This window comes from Tiliqua scincoides, chromosome 9 (genome assembly GCF_035046505.1).
Source record: "Tiliqua scincoides isolate rTilSci1 chromosome 9, rTilSci1.hap2, whole genome shotgun sequence".
Classification (NCBI taxonomy): domain Eukaryota; kingdom Metazoa; phylum Chordata; class Lepidosauria; order Squamata; family Scincidae; genus Tiliqua; species Tiliqua scincoides.
Window position 1 is genome coordinate 5,550,120 of NC_089829.1, and position 13,655 is coordinate 5,563,774.

Genomic DNA, 13,655 nt, shown 5'->3' on the forward strand with positions numbered 1-13,655 from the left:
AAACGGATTCAGAGAAAAAACTATACAATAAATGCAGAAATTTATAGCAGTTTAGTATTGGGGAAAACAGTAAATAAAACATACTTGAGCTAAACTAATTTCACCCGAGTGCACTTTGATGGCTGCTACTCTTTGATCTTTGTTTACTGTCCCGCTGGTGTCTCTTTGCAGGGAAAAATAGCCCAGTGTACTTGGAACCTCGTAAATGGGATAGAAGGAATGCAGAAAACACGATTGAAATGGGACGCATTGATTCCCACTAATTCTGCACCATTTCATGAATGAGGGGCTGTCGTTCAGTGGTAGAGCACGAACCTCTCCTGGAACCCTGGAGAGCAGTTGAGAATGTCCTAAGTGGCTGGGCCAAGAGGTGAACTTGGTAAGAGGCAGCTACCTCTGTTCCTCCAAACTAGAGACACCCCCAGGATCCCAAGGCCACAATTTGATGTGAACTCACTGGGGATCTGATCTTTTCCTGCAAGCACTACCTTTTGAGTCATTGCACGGATCCTTTTCGCAACTCTTAGGCAGGTGAATGTACAGTTTGTCTTCCAGCAAGCCACCAGAAGAGGGAGAGCTTATAAATAGCAGTGAGCAGCTCTACCACCCCCCCTTGGGAATGGAGCTGTAGCCCAGTGGTTGGAGCAGTTGCTCTGCATGCAGAAAAATTGCAGGTGCAACCCATGGCAGCATCTCCAGGGACGGCAGGGGCGGAGTCCCTGCCTGGAACCCGGGAAGGAGCAAGAGAGAGTCTGAAGGCAGTCTGATACGTTTTGCCACCTGTTCACTTTTAGCAGCGCCCAGCGTCGTTTCACCGAAGGTCTTATTTTTGTTTTGTCATCTTTACCTCTCTTTCCCATCTTATCGGAGTTTTGTTTGATTAAAGCTCCACATTGCGTGGTTGCCGTAGCAACGGGTTTACTTCAATTAATCCCTCGCCTGGGGAATAAGACTAAAAGGAAGAGTGGGGGGGGGGCGCAAAGGAAGAGAAAAAAGGAAAACATGGGCACCTCATAAAAAAAGAGAAGCCAGGGCCTCTTCCCGAACTCCTGGGTTCCATTAAGAAGGATTTTCAGTTTGCTCTCATTTGCAGTTGGGGTTTTTTGGAGCTTCAGGGTGCTGCCAACTCCACTGAAGATGGGCTTTCAAAAATGGCAGCCCTTGGACACTTGCTTAGGAGAAGGGTGAAAAGCTGGGTGCGTTTGCTGATGTGTCTCTCTTCATTCTGAGCAACTGGCATGGAACTGTGGCTTTTGCTGCCTCCTCTGTTGGGTTAAAGCAGGCAAAACAGAGTCCCTTCCAGTAATTTTTTTTTTTTTAATGAGCTGTGCCTTCTGTCTGAGGTCCTGGTCACTTCACCCAAGCCCCCCCCCCCAACCTGGGTTTTCCTGGCTGCTGCTTTCCACTGCCCTGCTGTCAAGACATCTCCCCTAATGAAGCAGCCTGGCCCGAGGCTAGTCTGACCTCCAGGACGGATCCCACTGCCGGCTGCCTGCAGAGCGCATCTGAGCGCAGGGCTTTGTGGCACGGAACAAAAGATCTAGGACAAGGACGCTCAGTTGCGGTACCCAGGCTCTCAAGGGTCTGCACTGAAGAGGCGGATGGAAAACTGAGTTGACATAGGAAAGGATTCCTCCCTGGGTGCTGAGCTGGACGGGTTAGTGAGGGCAGGTGCACTCCCTTGCTGGACTGCTCCCACTCTCCTGCCAGGTTCACTGTATTTGGGGAGAGGAGGAAGAGGATAAGGAGTGAGAAGACACTCCTGTCCTCGTTTCAAATCAAGCAAGTGTCAGAGGAGGCCAGGGAGTGATGGTAAGGAGGAAATTTTCGGCCTCCTCAGTGCCAGGTAGAGTGAGCTACATATGGTTCTCTGCCTCAGGTGCTGAAAAAAGTTGGGCCATCACTGAATTAACTGAACAAAGGTAGATTGATAAGATGACACAGAAGCCTCTGCCTTCGTGTGGCACCAAAAAGACAGCATGGTCAGAACCCCAAAGACAGGACACTGTGATGGGAAAGCCCAGCATGTGATATCCAGAGGATAAGAAAAACTTTGGTCAAGTTACTAAAGAATTACCTGCAGTTAACAACAACAAGCAACAACAAAGGTACTTGAATCAGCAGCAGGTCTGATATTGTTGCTTTACTGCAAAAGCAAATTCACTCACTCAAGCAAGAGTCCCGTAGCATCCTAAATACTGAGCATTTTATTTCAGCAGAAACTTTTGTGAGCTGCAGTCCATCTCAGCAGGTGCATAAAGTGAACCCCTCAGTGGGCCGGTGTATGTGTGTGGATACACAAACACGCACAGGGGGCAGAGAAACAGAAAAAAGTTGTCGAAGGTGCAGCGGCGTAGCTGGAGGGGAGGGTGGAGTGCTCAGTCCGGCGTGGGCAAGCGGCCCTCCCTTCGGGGCCATTCCCAGAGGGGGAAGCAAACGGAGCCATACAGCCACCGAGAAGGTGGTCTTACTGGACTCTGGGATAGAGATGAAGTCAGTGACCATTATTTAGTACAGTGCGGTGTTGGTACACAGCACCTGGTATGGTGAAAGGGGTTGCAGTTGGAGTTTTGAGGAGGGTTACCCATGGGAGCCTGTGCCAGGAAGTGCAGGAAATGGAGTGGATGACTGTTCTTACCAACACATGCAATCCTACAGGAACTGGCCACCAGTGGCAGCGTCGTATGTCATGATGACCATTATTCAACAGCTTGATGGTGTGGGTATAAGTCTACTCTTCATCTGACTCAATATAATCATGAAACTTCTGTCCTTCAGGGATGGCAGTGATGGTGGAGGGTGTATCACTCAGTTGTGGGATGTGGACGGTCCTTGGTGTATTCGCTAAAATGCCCCAAGATCTTGAGCTAGGCTCCAAGAAGGGGCCCTAGCAATGTTGTAGGTAGAGCATCTTCTTTGTATGTGGAACGTCCTGGGTTCAATCCCTGGCAGCAGTTCTAAGTAGGGCCGGGGAAGCCATTCGCAGCCTATGTTGTGACAGTGCTGAGCTGGACAGAGCAGAGACCTGACTCTTTTCAGACAGAGGAAATCCTCATGTGTGTTCTTCCTGAAAGCAATTATTCGTCGGCATAGGTAGGACTCCATCCTGCAAACTTAGACTGGAGGTAAGTGAGAGGCATTCAACTTTGCCTTGAGGGCACTCTCTGTGTTCAGGCCTGAGTTGTTTAGAGCAAAGCTATAACAAGGACCTCTTTCTCGTGGCCTCGGTGCATTTGGAACTCTGCACACGCAGGCCGGAGGAGCCGAATCTCCTGGCGCTTTGACGGAGCACAGGGGCTGACAAGGCATGTGGGCACCAGTCGCCGTAGCTGAAGAGCAGGGAGACAGAGGTCCTGCTCAGTTCTGTCTTTGCCGCCGCAGAGACGCTGCTCTCTTCTTCAGCGCTTAAGAGCGCTCATTGTCGCCAAACCGTTTCTAATACTCCAAAGGAGAAAGACGTGAGTTCATTCTGTGGCGGGCACATTGCCAGGCTTCCCACATTATCGACGGGGGTTTGGGATTTTTTTTTTCCCTTTTAATTTTTTTTTTTCTAACACAAAGAACTACTGGCAAGTAAACATGCAAAATGCTTTGGATGTAGTATTTTAGATTGCACCATCAAACTTTTAATGGAAAGCAATAAATGCGGTCATTAGAGTAGCACCCAGTACACCACTTGTAATCTATTTGTCTGCCCCAGTTTGGAAACCACAAGCGAGCAGTGACACATTTTCCCCTTTGCTCCTCGTGCAGAAAGTTTATCAAGGGGGAAAGTGGAAGAAAGCCGTGTGGGTCCTTAATTTTGTCGCTTTCCCCAGCTTGTTGTGTAGTAAAATCTGGTCAGCAGCAGATAGGCAGTGCCCATCAGCTCATGTCTGACTGTGGTCATGCTCAGATGCTTTGGGATGTTGCAAAGTGGCCACAGGACCTTTTTACCAGCCCCCCATTTAGCTGTAAGAAATAGGCACTATACACTTTAACATTCCCTAACTCTGGATTTGGTGCGCACAATGTCCATGCTGATATGTAAGTCTGTGCCTGAGTACCACAGCTGTGACTAGATGGTGCCAGTGTCATGATGATGACAACTCCTGAGCAGCACAAGCCCTAGGCCAAGGCCCTTCAAATGGAGTCTGGTTTAGCACCAACCAGTCATTGCTTTCACGCTTGCAACAACAGGAAGAATTCCAACACTCCTTCTTCCACATGCCAGTAGATCCAGGGTCTTTTGAGGTTACAGTTGGTTGGTCCTCTCCCCTTTACTCTTCCTGTTTCTCTTGAGATCTGTTGAATCTGAGCATGCACCTCTCACAAAGACAGTCGAGCTGACCACATCTGTGGTTAATGTGGTGCTTTAGAACACATGCCCAGCTGAATAAGGCTAAAGGCACATCTAGTCTGGTGTCGTGTTTTCCAGAGTGGCTCATCAGGTGCCTCTGAGAAACCCACAAGGAGGAGAAAAAAGCACACTTCTCTCCCCCTGTTGCTGCCCTGCAGCTGGGATTCAGAGCCACACTGCTGCTGGATCCAGAGGCCACACACAGTCATCATTGCTTGATGCATGATGTTGTTTAACCCCCTTTAAAGCAACCCGTGCTTGTGGCCAGTGGCATACTTAGGGGGGTCCACACGGTCAAGTGTGCCCCCCACTGGTCATGCCCATTGCTTCCCGGTTTAGAGGCCTTCAGAGGCCCAGAGAGGCCAGGTGCTGCCTCCCTGACCCTCAGAAAGCCTTGTAAGGCCTCTGGAGGGCCTAAAAACATCACTTTCGGTTTCTCAGGGAAACCAGAAGTGATGCTTTTATGCCCTTAGAACAGGGGTGCTCAAACTTTCAACTTTAGGGATGCTGGACCTTTAACAAGTGTATAGAAGAGAAAATTTCAGCAGGTGCAGCTTGTCATCTGTGGGATGACAAGTTGCACCTGCTGCAATTCTCTCTTCTATACACTTGTTAAAGGTCCAGCATCCCTAAAGTTGAAAGTTTGAGCACCCCTGCCTTAGAAGGTCTTCTGAGGGTCAGGGACACCTCCCCAGCACTCAGAAGGCCATCTAAAGGCATCGTTCAGCTGAAAACCGGAAGTGCTGGTTTTTGGCCCTCTGTCCAAAGTCCTAACAAGGCCGTCTAAGGGTCAGGGAGATTGCATGCAGCCTCTCCAGCCCTCTGAACAGGAGGAAGCAGGTGCAACGGTAGGGAGGGCAGCAATTTGCAGTTGTGGCCTGGGTGGCACTTGGGCCAGGATCCCCACTGCTTGTGACCATCTTGTGGCAATGAATTCCACAGACTATGTACTGGGTGAATGAATCCTTTTTGTCTGCCCTAAATCTCTTGCCAGTCAATTTCATTGATTGACTCCTAGTTCTACTCTTTTGAGAGAGGAAGACAACATCTTTCTGTGATCCCTTCACATCATATATAACTAACAGCCCAATCCTATGCACGTAACCCAGAAGCAAGTCCCATTATAGTCAATAGGGCTTACGCCCAGGAAAGTATGGATAGGACTGTAGCCTAAGTCAGGGGTATCAAACATAAACCCTGGGCCGAATGCAGCCCCCAGAAGCAATACTGTACATCTGGCCCTTGTTATAATTGGACTGTCCCGGCTTAATAACTGGGCTTTCTCACGTCTGAAAATGTGAACAAGTTTGTGCACAGTTTCTACGTGAGAACAAAGTGCTTATTTCTGGCCCACATCCGCTTAATGATGTCACTTTCTGTTTAATGATGTCACTTCCGACCCTAAGCAGGCTCCATGAATGCCAACTTTGGCCCTCTGGATGACATGAGTTTGCCATCCCTGGTCTAAGTCTTTATCATGTCCCTTAATAATCCTTTTTCCAAGTGAAAAAGTCCCCAACTTTGAAGCCTTTCCTCTTGAGGAAGGGTTCCAGACCCCTCGTCATTTTGGTTGTCTCCCTTTGCACCTGTTCCAGTTCTACAGTGCCATCTTTACCAGACGCAAAGTCATTATTACCTTTTTTCCTTATTTATGCATTCCCCCCCACCACCACCCCTTTCACAGCTTTGATGAGCAGGCAGTCTTGCAAGTGTAGTTTATCTCTGTCCTAGAAGACAATCAGTTTTGCATGCATGGATCTGCTAGTCTGTATTCATACACTAGTATAAGCAAAATAAACCCAGACTTGCTTCCCTTAATCCAGTTGTTCCCAAACTGTGGGTTGGGACCAGTAGTGAGATTCAAATAAATTAACAACAGGTTCTATGTCCTAATGACCATTTTAAGTATACCAAAAGATATACCTGCGGGCAGGTGCAGCGAGGTTCTCGCAGGGACCTTTCAAGGACCCACCAGTGGGTTGCAACCTGGTTTTTGATGGGTTGTGAAACTGACAACCTGAAAGCTGACAAGGAAAATATTTTTAGCCCTGTTAAAACCAAAATGGAGCACATTTACTCACAAGTAGGCAAACATGCCTCAGCCCACTTCGAAGGGCAGGCTGAGGGGAACACAACGTCACCAGAATGGCCCCAATCCGATGAACGAAGGCCCCACAAACTCTAGAGAAGGAAGGCCCCCCAGCTGACAAAGAAAATGTAATTAGCCCTATGAAAAGCAAAACTGAGCCAGATGTGCGGGTTGACTTGTGAGTAGGTGACTGTGCCTTGGCTCTTTTTGGAGGCCAGGTGACGGGGAATGCAAGGCCACCAGAGTGGTCCAGATCAGATGAATGTGGAGCTCAACAAATGCTCCAAAAGGCAGTGTGTGTCCTTGTCCCCATAGTATATAGGATAAAAACAGAGGCTTGAGCAGCTGGTAAAGTGAAAGGTAGTGTTTGTTTGTTGGTTGGTTTTATTGATCTCATAAAGCAGCCCCTCCCCTTTGGAGCCTCCTCTGTTTTGCTCCTCCCTGCCCAGTAGGGCTCTGAAGGGGAAGGGGAGGAGCCACTTGCATGGTTCATTCAGGTGCCTGCAAAACTTACTACTTTGCACCCCCCTCTAGCTATGCCACTGGCTAGGAGGTCCCCATAGAGCAGGGGTGCTCAATAGGTGGATCGCGATCTACCGGTAGATCGAGAGGCAAAATGAGTAGATCGCGGAGTGCCGACCCCCCCCTTCAGGTGCCTCTGGGAGGAAACGCTGGGAGTAAGGCCCATTGTACTCAATGGGGCTTACTCCCAGGTAAGTGTGGCTAGGATTGCAGCCTCACAGCCTAATCCTAGGCATGTCTACTCAAGAGTAAGTCCTGTTATACTCAGTGGGGCTCAAGGTACACCAACATACATTGTACACATAAATGTTATATGTCATGATGGTGCGAACATTGTAAAAAAAAACTCTGGTAGATCTCCGGGCCTTGCTGGGTTTCAAAGTAGCTCTCGAGCCAAAAAAGTGTGAGCACCCCTGCCATAGAGTGTCTTTTTAAAAAGTGGGTCCTGGTGCTAAAAAGTTTGGGAATCACTGAGAGTCTAATCTTACTGAAGCTTTGACAGCATAACTGGGACCTCCTGCAGCCCACTCCTTCGGCCAGCTACCCCAGGTGACTGCCCCAAGTCCACCCATGTGAGAGGCCCACAATGGTAGCATGACTGTTTTGTGATGGGGTGGCTGCTTCTCCCCCTCCTCTCTGGGGAGCAGAGCAGCCCCCGTGCCCCAGGACCTTCAGCTGGGACCAGCATGGCACTGCTGCTGGAGTTGAGCCCTACTGGGCCAAGGGCTGTCTGGTTGCTGGTGTCCCATTAGTGCTCTGGTTTGTTCTTAGTCAGTACTACAGTATCAGGCAGACCAGTCCAGTTCTGATGGGGGAGGTACGGAAGAGTCATTTGAAAAAGGCATATGGGGGTGGGCCCTCAAGCTGCAATTCTATGGATACTTTCCTAGGAGCAAGCCCCGCTGAACATGGGGCCTACTTCTGAGTAAACATGGAACATGGGGTGGGTGGAGAGGCAGGTGAGGCAGCTTCTCCCCACTGGAGTCCAGCAGCTGCCCTGGGAGGCGCCCCACTCCATGTGCAGAGGTCACACTTTTTGAAGGACTCTGGTGGGGAGGCTCTGCCTCACCTGCCTCCCCATCCAGCGCATGTCTCTGGTCCCCACACCCTCCTGGAGCTGGACCCCTCAGCCCTGGAGTCCAGCGCCTCAGCTTGGCCCAGCCCTTGCAAACAGGTGCATCCCTGGGAGGGAAGCCCTGAGCGGGGAGCCAGGACCTCAGGTGGCCGCCAGCTCTGGGGAGGTCCGTGGAGCGAGTGAGCGAGGAGGTGGGCCGTCGCTTGCCCCCTCCTGGCGCGAGCCCCCCCGCACTCCCCCCCTCCCCTTCCCTTCTCTCCCTGGCAGGCGCCTCTGCTGTGCAGTTTCAAGGAGGGGGGGGGCGCCTTTTTGGTTGCTGGCATGTGGAGGTGGTGGGGGAAGAAGCCCCCCAGCAGAGCCATCCGCCCGCCCATCCCCGGGGCAGGCAGGGAGGGGGGCAGTGCGCACCCTCCAACTCCCAGTTGCCAGCCGAGAAACCCATTTCCAACTTCCCAATAAACTCGCAGGGGGTGGGTGGGAGAGGAGCCGGGGCCAGGGGCCCGCCTGGGGGGGCTTTGGGTAGCCAGGCTTGAAAAGTTCGGGGGGGGGCGCGAAGATCCAGAGGAGGGAGAGAGGCTGGAGATAGTTGGGGGGGGGGAGACGGAGCGGAGCTGGAGGTAGCTCTATATTGGGGAAGACGGGCTGGTGCCCGCCCGGGGGGGGGAGCTCTGGGGCGGCAGTCAGCCAGGCTTGCAAAGTTCCCTGGGGGGGGGCAAGATCCAGGGGATGAAGAGGGACTGGAGAGAGAGCTCTATTGGGGGGGACGGTCCCCCTAAGCAGGTGCCCGCCTGGGGGGGGCTTTGGGGCGGGGGGGGCAGCCAGGCTTGCAAAGTTCCCTCTGGGGGGGGCCAAGATCCAGCGGAGGGAGAGGGGCTGGAGAGCGAGCTATATTGGGGGGGAAGACGGTGCCCCCAGGCAGGTGCCCGCCTGGGGGGGGAGCTTTGGGGCGGGGGGGCAGCCAGGCTTGCAAAGTTCCCTCTGGGGGGGCCAAGATCCAGCGGAGGGGGAGGGGCTGGAGAGCGAGCTCTATTGGGGGGGAAGACGGTGCCCCCAGGCAGGTGCCCGCCTGGGGGGGGAGCTTTGGGGCGGGGGGGCAGCCAGGCTTGCAAAGTTCCCTCTGGGGGGGCCAAGATCCAGCGGAGGGAGAGGGGCTGGAGAGCGAGCTCTATTGGGGGGGAAGACGGTGCCCCCTAGGCAGGTGCCCACCGGGGGGGGGGCTTTGGGGCGGGGGGGCAGCCAGGCTTGCAAAGTTTCCTCTGGGGGTGCCAAGATCCAGCGGAGGGAGAGGGGCTGGAGAGCGAGCTCTATTGGGGGGGAAGACGGTGCCCCTAGGCAGGTGCCCACCGGGGGGGGGCTTTGGGGCGGGGGGGGCAGCCAGGCTTGCAAAGTTCCCTCTGGGGGGGGCCAAGATCCAGCGGAGGGAGAGGGGCTGTAGAGCGAGCTCTATTGGGGGGGAAGACGGTGCCCCTAGGCAGGTGCCCACCGGGGGGGGCTTTGGGGCGGGGGGGGCAGCCAGGCTTGCAAAGTTCCCTCTGGGGGGGCCAAGATCCAGCGGAGGGAGAGGGGCTGGAGAGCGAGCTCTATTGGGGGGGAAGACGGTGCCCCCAGGCAGGTGCCCACCGGGGGGGGGGCTTTGGGGCGGGGGGGCAGCCAGGCTTGCAAAGTTCCCTGGGGGGGGCCAAGATCCAGCGGAGGAAGAGGGGCTGGAGAGCGAGCTCTATTGGGGGGGAAGACGGTGCCCCCAGGCAGGTGCCCGCCTGGGGGGGGGCTTTGGGGCGGGGGGAGCCAGGCTTGCAAAGTTGCCGGGGTGGCGGAGACAGCGCTGTGTTGGGGGCGGGCACCCCACCGGGCCAGGAGAAACTTAACTTCCAGTGCGGGGGGGGGCGAGGGGCTCCTCCGGACGGGGGCGGCGGCGGCGGCGCCGGGGAGGCAGGTCGGGGCGGGCGGGGGAGGGGAGAGCGCCGAGCCCCTGGCGGCCGCGGGGGCGGGGGCGGCGGCGCCCGGGCGGCGAGGTCCAGCCTCCCCCCGCCGCCGCCGCCGCCGCCGCCTGGCTCGGGACTGCCCGCGGGCGCGCTGAGCGGAGGCCGGCGCCGCGGGGAGCCTGCCAGGAGCGGCGCGGCCAGCCGCAGCCTCCGAGGTGCCTCCGCCGCGCACTGCAGGCGGCGGCGAGGAGGCGGCGGCGGAGGAGGCGCGGGCGGGCGGCGAGGGCGCCCGGCGGCCCGGCCCGCCCGCCAGCCAGGCAGCCAGCATGCCGGCGATCAAGCGCGAGCGGCCGGAGCGCGAGGGGCTGGCGCTGGCCGCCTTCGGGCAGCCCATGGAGGCGCTGCCGGACTACCTGCTGCCCTTGGCGGCGCTGCCGGGGGCCACCCCGCGCCCGCCCGCCTACGAGCCGCTCTTCGCCGCGCCGCAGCCGCGCGCCTGCCTGGGCTTCCCCGCGCCGCCCGCCGCGGAGCCGCTGCCGGAGCGCTTCTCGTGCGCGCCCGACTTCCAGCCGCTGCTGGACGGCGCCGAGCCCTGCATCGAGGTCGAGTGCGGCGAGAACCGCGCGCTGCTCTACATCAACAGGCTGTGCCAGGGCAGCAAGGGGCCCTCCATCCGCTACCGCGCCGAGTGGCTCACGCCCAACGAGTTCCAGTTCGTCAGCGGCCGCGAGACCGCCAAGGACTGGAAGCGCAGCATCCGCCACAAAGGTGCGTCTGGCCCGCCCGGCCGGCCGGGGAGCCCGCTAAGGGGGGGAGCCCCCCCACGGCGCACCGGGAGGTGGGGTCCTGGAGCAGCAGCGAGGCACTGGAGTCCTTTGAAACCCACGAGGACGGGACCTAGAGCAGCAGGGACGTGCGGGGGCGGTGGGGAGGCAGGTGAGGCAGAGCCTCCCCGCCGGAGTCCTCGTGAGTGAACTCTGGGGTCCTAGAGCAGCAGGGACGTGCGGGGGGGGAGGCACTGGAGTCCTTTGAAACCCACGAGGACGGGACCTAGAGCAGCAGGGACGTGCGGGGGCGGTGGGGAGGCAGGTGAGGCAGAGCCTCCCCACCGGAGTCCTCGTGAGTGAACTCTGGGGTCCTAGAGCAGCAGGGGACGTGCGGGGGGGGGAGGCACTGGAGTCCTTTGAAACCCACGAGGACGGGACCTAGAGCAGCAGGGACGTGCGGGGGTGGGTGGGGAGGCAGGTGAGGCAGAGCCTCCCCGCCGGAGTCCTCGTGAGTGAACTCTGGGGTCCTAGAGCAGCAGGGACGTGCGGGGGGGGGGAGGCACTGGAGTCCTTTGAAACCCACGAGGACGGGACCTAGAGCAGCAGGGACGTGCGGGGGCGGTGGGGAGGCAGGTGAGGCAGAGCCTCCCCACCGGAGTCCTCGTGAGTGAACTCTGGGGTCCTAGAGCAGCAGGGACGTGCGGGGGGGGGAGGCACTGGAGTCCTTGAAACCCACGAGGACGGGACCTAGAGCAGCAGGGACGTGCGGGGGTGGGTGGGGAGGCAGGTGAGGCAGAGCCTCCCCGCCGGAGTCCTCGTGAGTGAACTCTGGGGTCCTAGAGCAGCAGGGACGTGCGGGGGGGGGGGGAGGCACTGGAGTCCTTTGAAACCCACGAGGACGGGACCTAGAGCAGCAGGGACGTGCGGGGGCGGTGGGGAGGCAGGTGAGGCAGAGCCTCCCCACCGGAGTCCTCGTGAGTGAACTCTGGGGTCCTAGAGCAGCAGGGACGTGCGGGGGGGGGAGGCACTGGAGTCCTTTGAAACCCACGAGGACGGGACCTAGAGCAGCAGGGACGTGCGGGGGTGGGTGGGGAGGCAGGTGAGGCAGAGCCTCCCCGCCGGAGTCCTCGTGAGTGAACTCTGGGGTCCTAGAGCAGCAGGGACGTGCGGGGGGTGGGGAGGCAGTGCCTCCCAGCAGACTCCTTTGGAAAGCGCCACCGTCATGGGTAGCACCCACAACCCACCCATGGACTGAGGACTCTGGTGGGGAGGCACTGCCGCCCCTGCCTCCCCACGGCTCTGCCAAGGACTGTGCTTGGGAGGCTAGGGGGCAGTCCGCGGGCAGGGCTCCCCCTCGCACGGGGGAGCCCCCTGTTCCGAGGGGCGAGCCCTGCCTTCCGCCCTCCCCCCCTCGCCTGCTGACCCAGGGAGGGTTGCGGGGAAGGTGCTCTGCGCGTGGACAGAGGCGCGCCAGACGCAGACACGTGTCCTGGGGGCTGCTCGCCTGGGTGGAGCGGGGGGCGTGTGGCTCCGGGACGGCCGAGGAGTCCCGCGTGGCCGCCTCGGAGAGAGCGCGCTGCCTGGCCCCCTCCTCCGGCCCCCGGGAGACCCAGCCGGGCAGCAGCTGCCGTCGCGCAGCCCCCCTTCAGCCGAGCGCCTTCCCTGCGGAGCTCCTGCCGCCAGCCAGCCAGCCAGCCGCGGAGGTGAGCGCGGGGGCCGTGCGGGCGGCGTGTCCGGGGAAGCTGCGGGGAGAGCGAGCCCGTCCTCGGCCTGTCTACTCAGAAGTAAGCCCCGTCGTGGTCAACGGGGCTTACTCTCGGGAAAGTGTGGCTAGGATGGCAGCCTCAGAGCCCAAGCTTATGCCTGCCTACTCTGAAGTAAGTCCCACTGTGGTCAACGGGGCTTGCTCCCAGGAAAGTGTGGCTAGGTTAGGACTGGAGCAGAAGAGTCCCAGCCCGTGCATGTCTACCCAGAAGTAAGCCCCGTCATGGTCAATGGGGCTTACTCCCGGGAAAAGGCTGGCAGCCTGAGAGCCCAAGCCTATGCATGCCTCCTCGCAAGGAAATCGCATGCTAGTCAGTGGGGCTTGCTCGCGGGAGAGCGGGGGGAGGGCTTGGGGTGCACTTGTCTGCGGAGCCTCCCCTCCGACGAGCGCCTGGCGCGGAGCGGGTGAGTCAGCGGCGCGTCTGGCGGGGGAGCGCCGGTCTGCTGACCCGGCTGGGACCCCGGAGCTGGGGGGGGGCGAAGGTCTGCTGGGACGCGGAGCCCTTCCCGGGCGGGGTCCGGCCCTTCCCCCCGCCGCGGAGTTGCTCGGAGTTGTGCCTGCGGGGCGGGGGGGGGCCAGAGCCTCCCGGGGGGGAGTCCGCGGAGAAGCGTCGCGCGTGGGGGCCTCCCGGGGCGGCGGCGCTTTCGCAAGGACGCCGCGGGAGGCCCTGCCTCCCCTGCCCCTCCCGCGCTCCTCCCCGCTGCGCAGCTGCTGTGGCTGGGGGCGCGCTGCGTGCGTGTTCGCGGGACCTTGCGGGGCCCCCTCCCGGCTGCTGCCGGGGAGCAGAGGCAGGCAGGCAGGCAGGCGACACCGCACCCCCCATGAGAATTCTGGGGGTCCCTCCTCGCTCTTGGGGGGTCCACGCCCGGCTGCGCGCGCCTGTGAGCCCCAACCTCTGCGTGTCTACTCAGAAGTAAGCCCCATTACAGGCAGTGGGCATTACTCCCGGGAAAGTGTGTAGGAGGAAGCGGCGCGTGGGCGGGGAGGCTCCCCGGAGCGCCGCGAAGCGGGACCGGAGCGGAGCTCAGTCTGGCGGGCGCGCTGAGCCCAGGCAGGTGGGTCGCGGAGGGCTCCGTCTCTGCCCTGGACCCCCAGCCCAGCCAGCCCCCTCCCCGCTTCTCCTCCGACGGCGCCCCCGGGAAGGCGGGCGAAGCAGGGGAAGGGAGAGACTTTGGG

At 58.7% G+C, this 13,655-nt stretch overlaps 1 protein-coding gene across 1 annotated transcript in view; it reads left to right on the top strand.

The window, feature by feature from the left end:
• The first annotated feature begins 10,273 nt into the window (after positions 1 to 10,273).
• Positions 10,274 to 13,655, top strand: part of SAMD11 (sterile alpha motif domain containing 11) — a 173,534-nt gene continuing 170,152 nt past the window's right edge. Inside the window, exon 1 of the mRNA XM_066636968.1 lies at positions 10,274 to 10,715. Within this exon, the coding sequence (XP_066493065.1) occupies positions 10,274 to 10,715 (442 nt within the window). The remainder of the gene's footprint in view (positions 10,716 to 13,655) is intronic.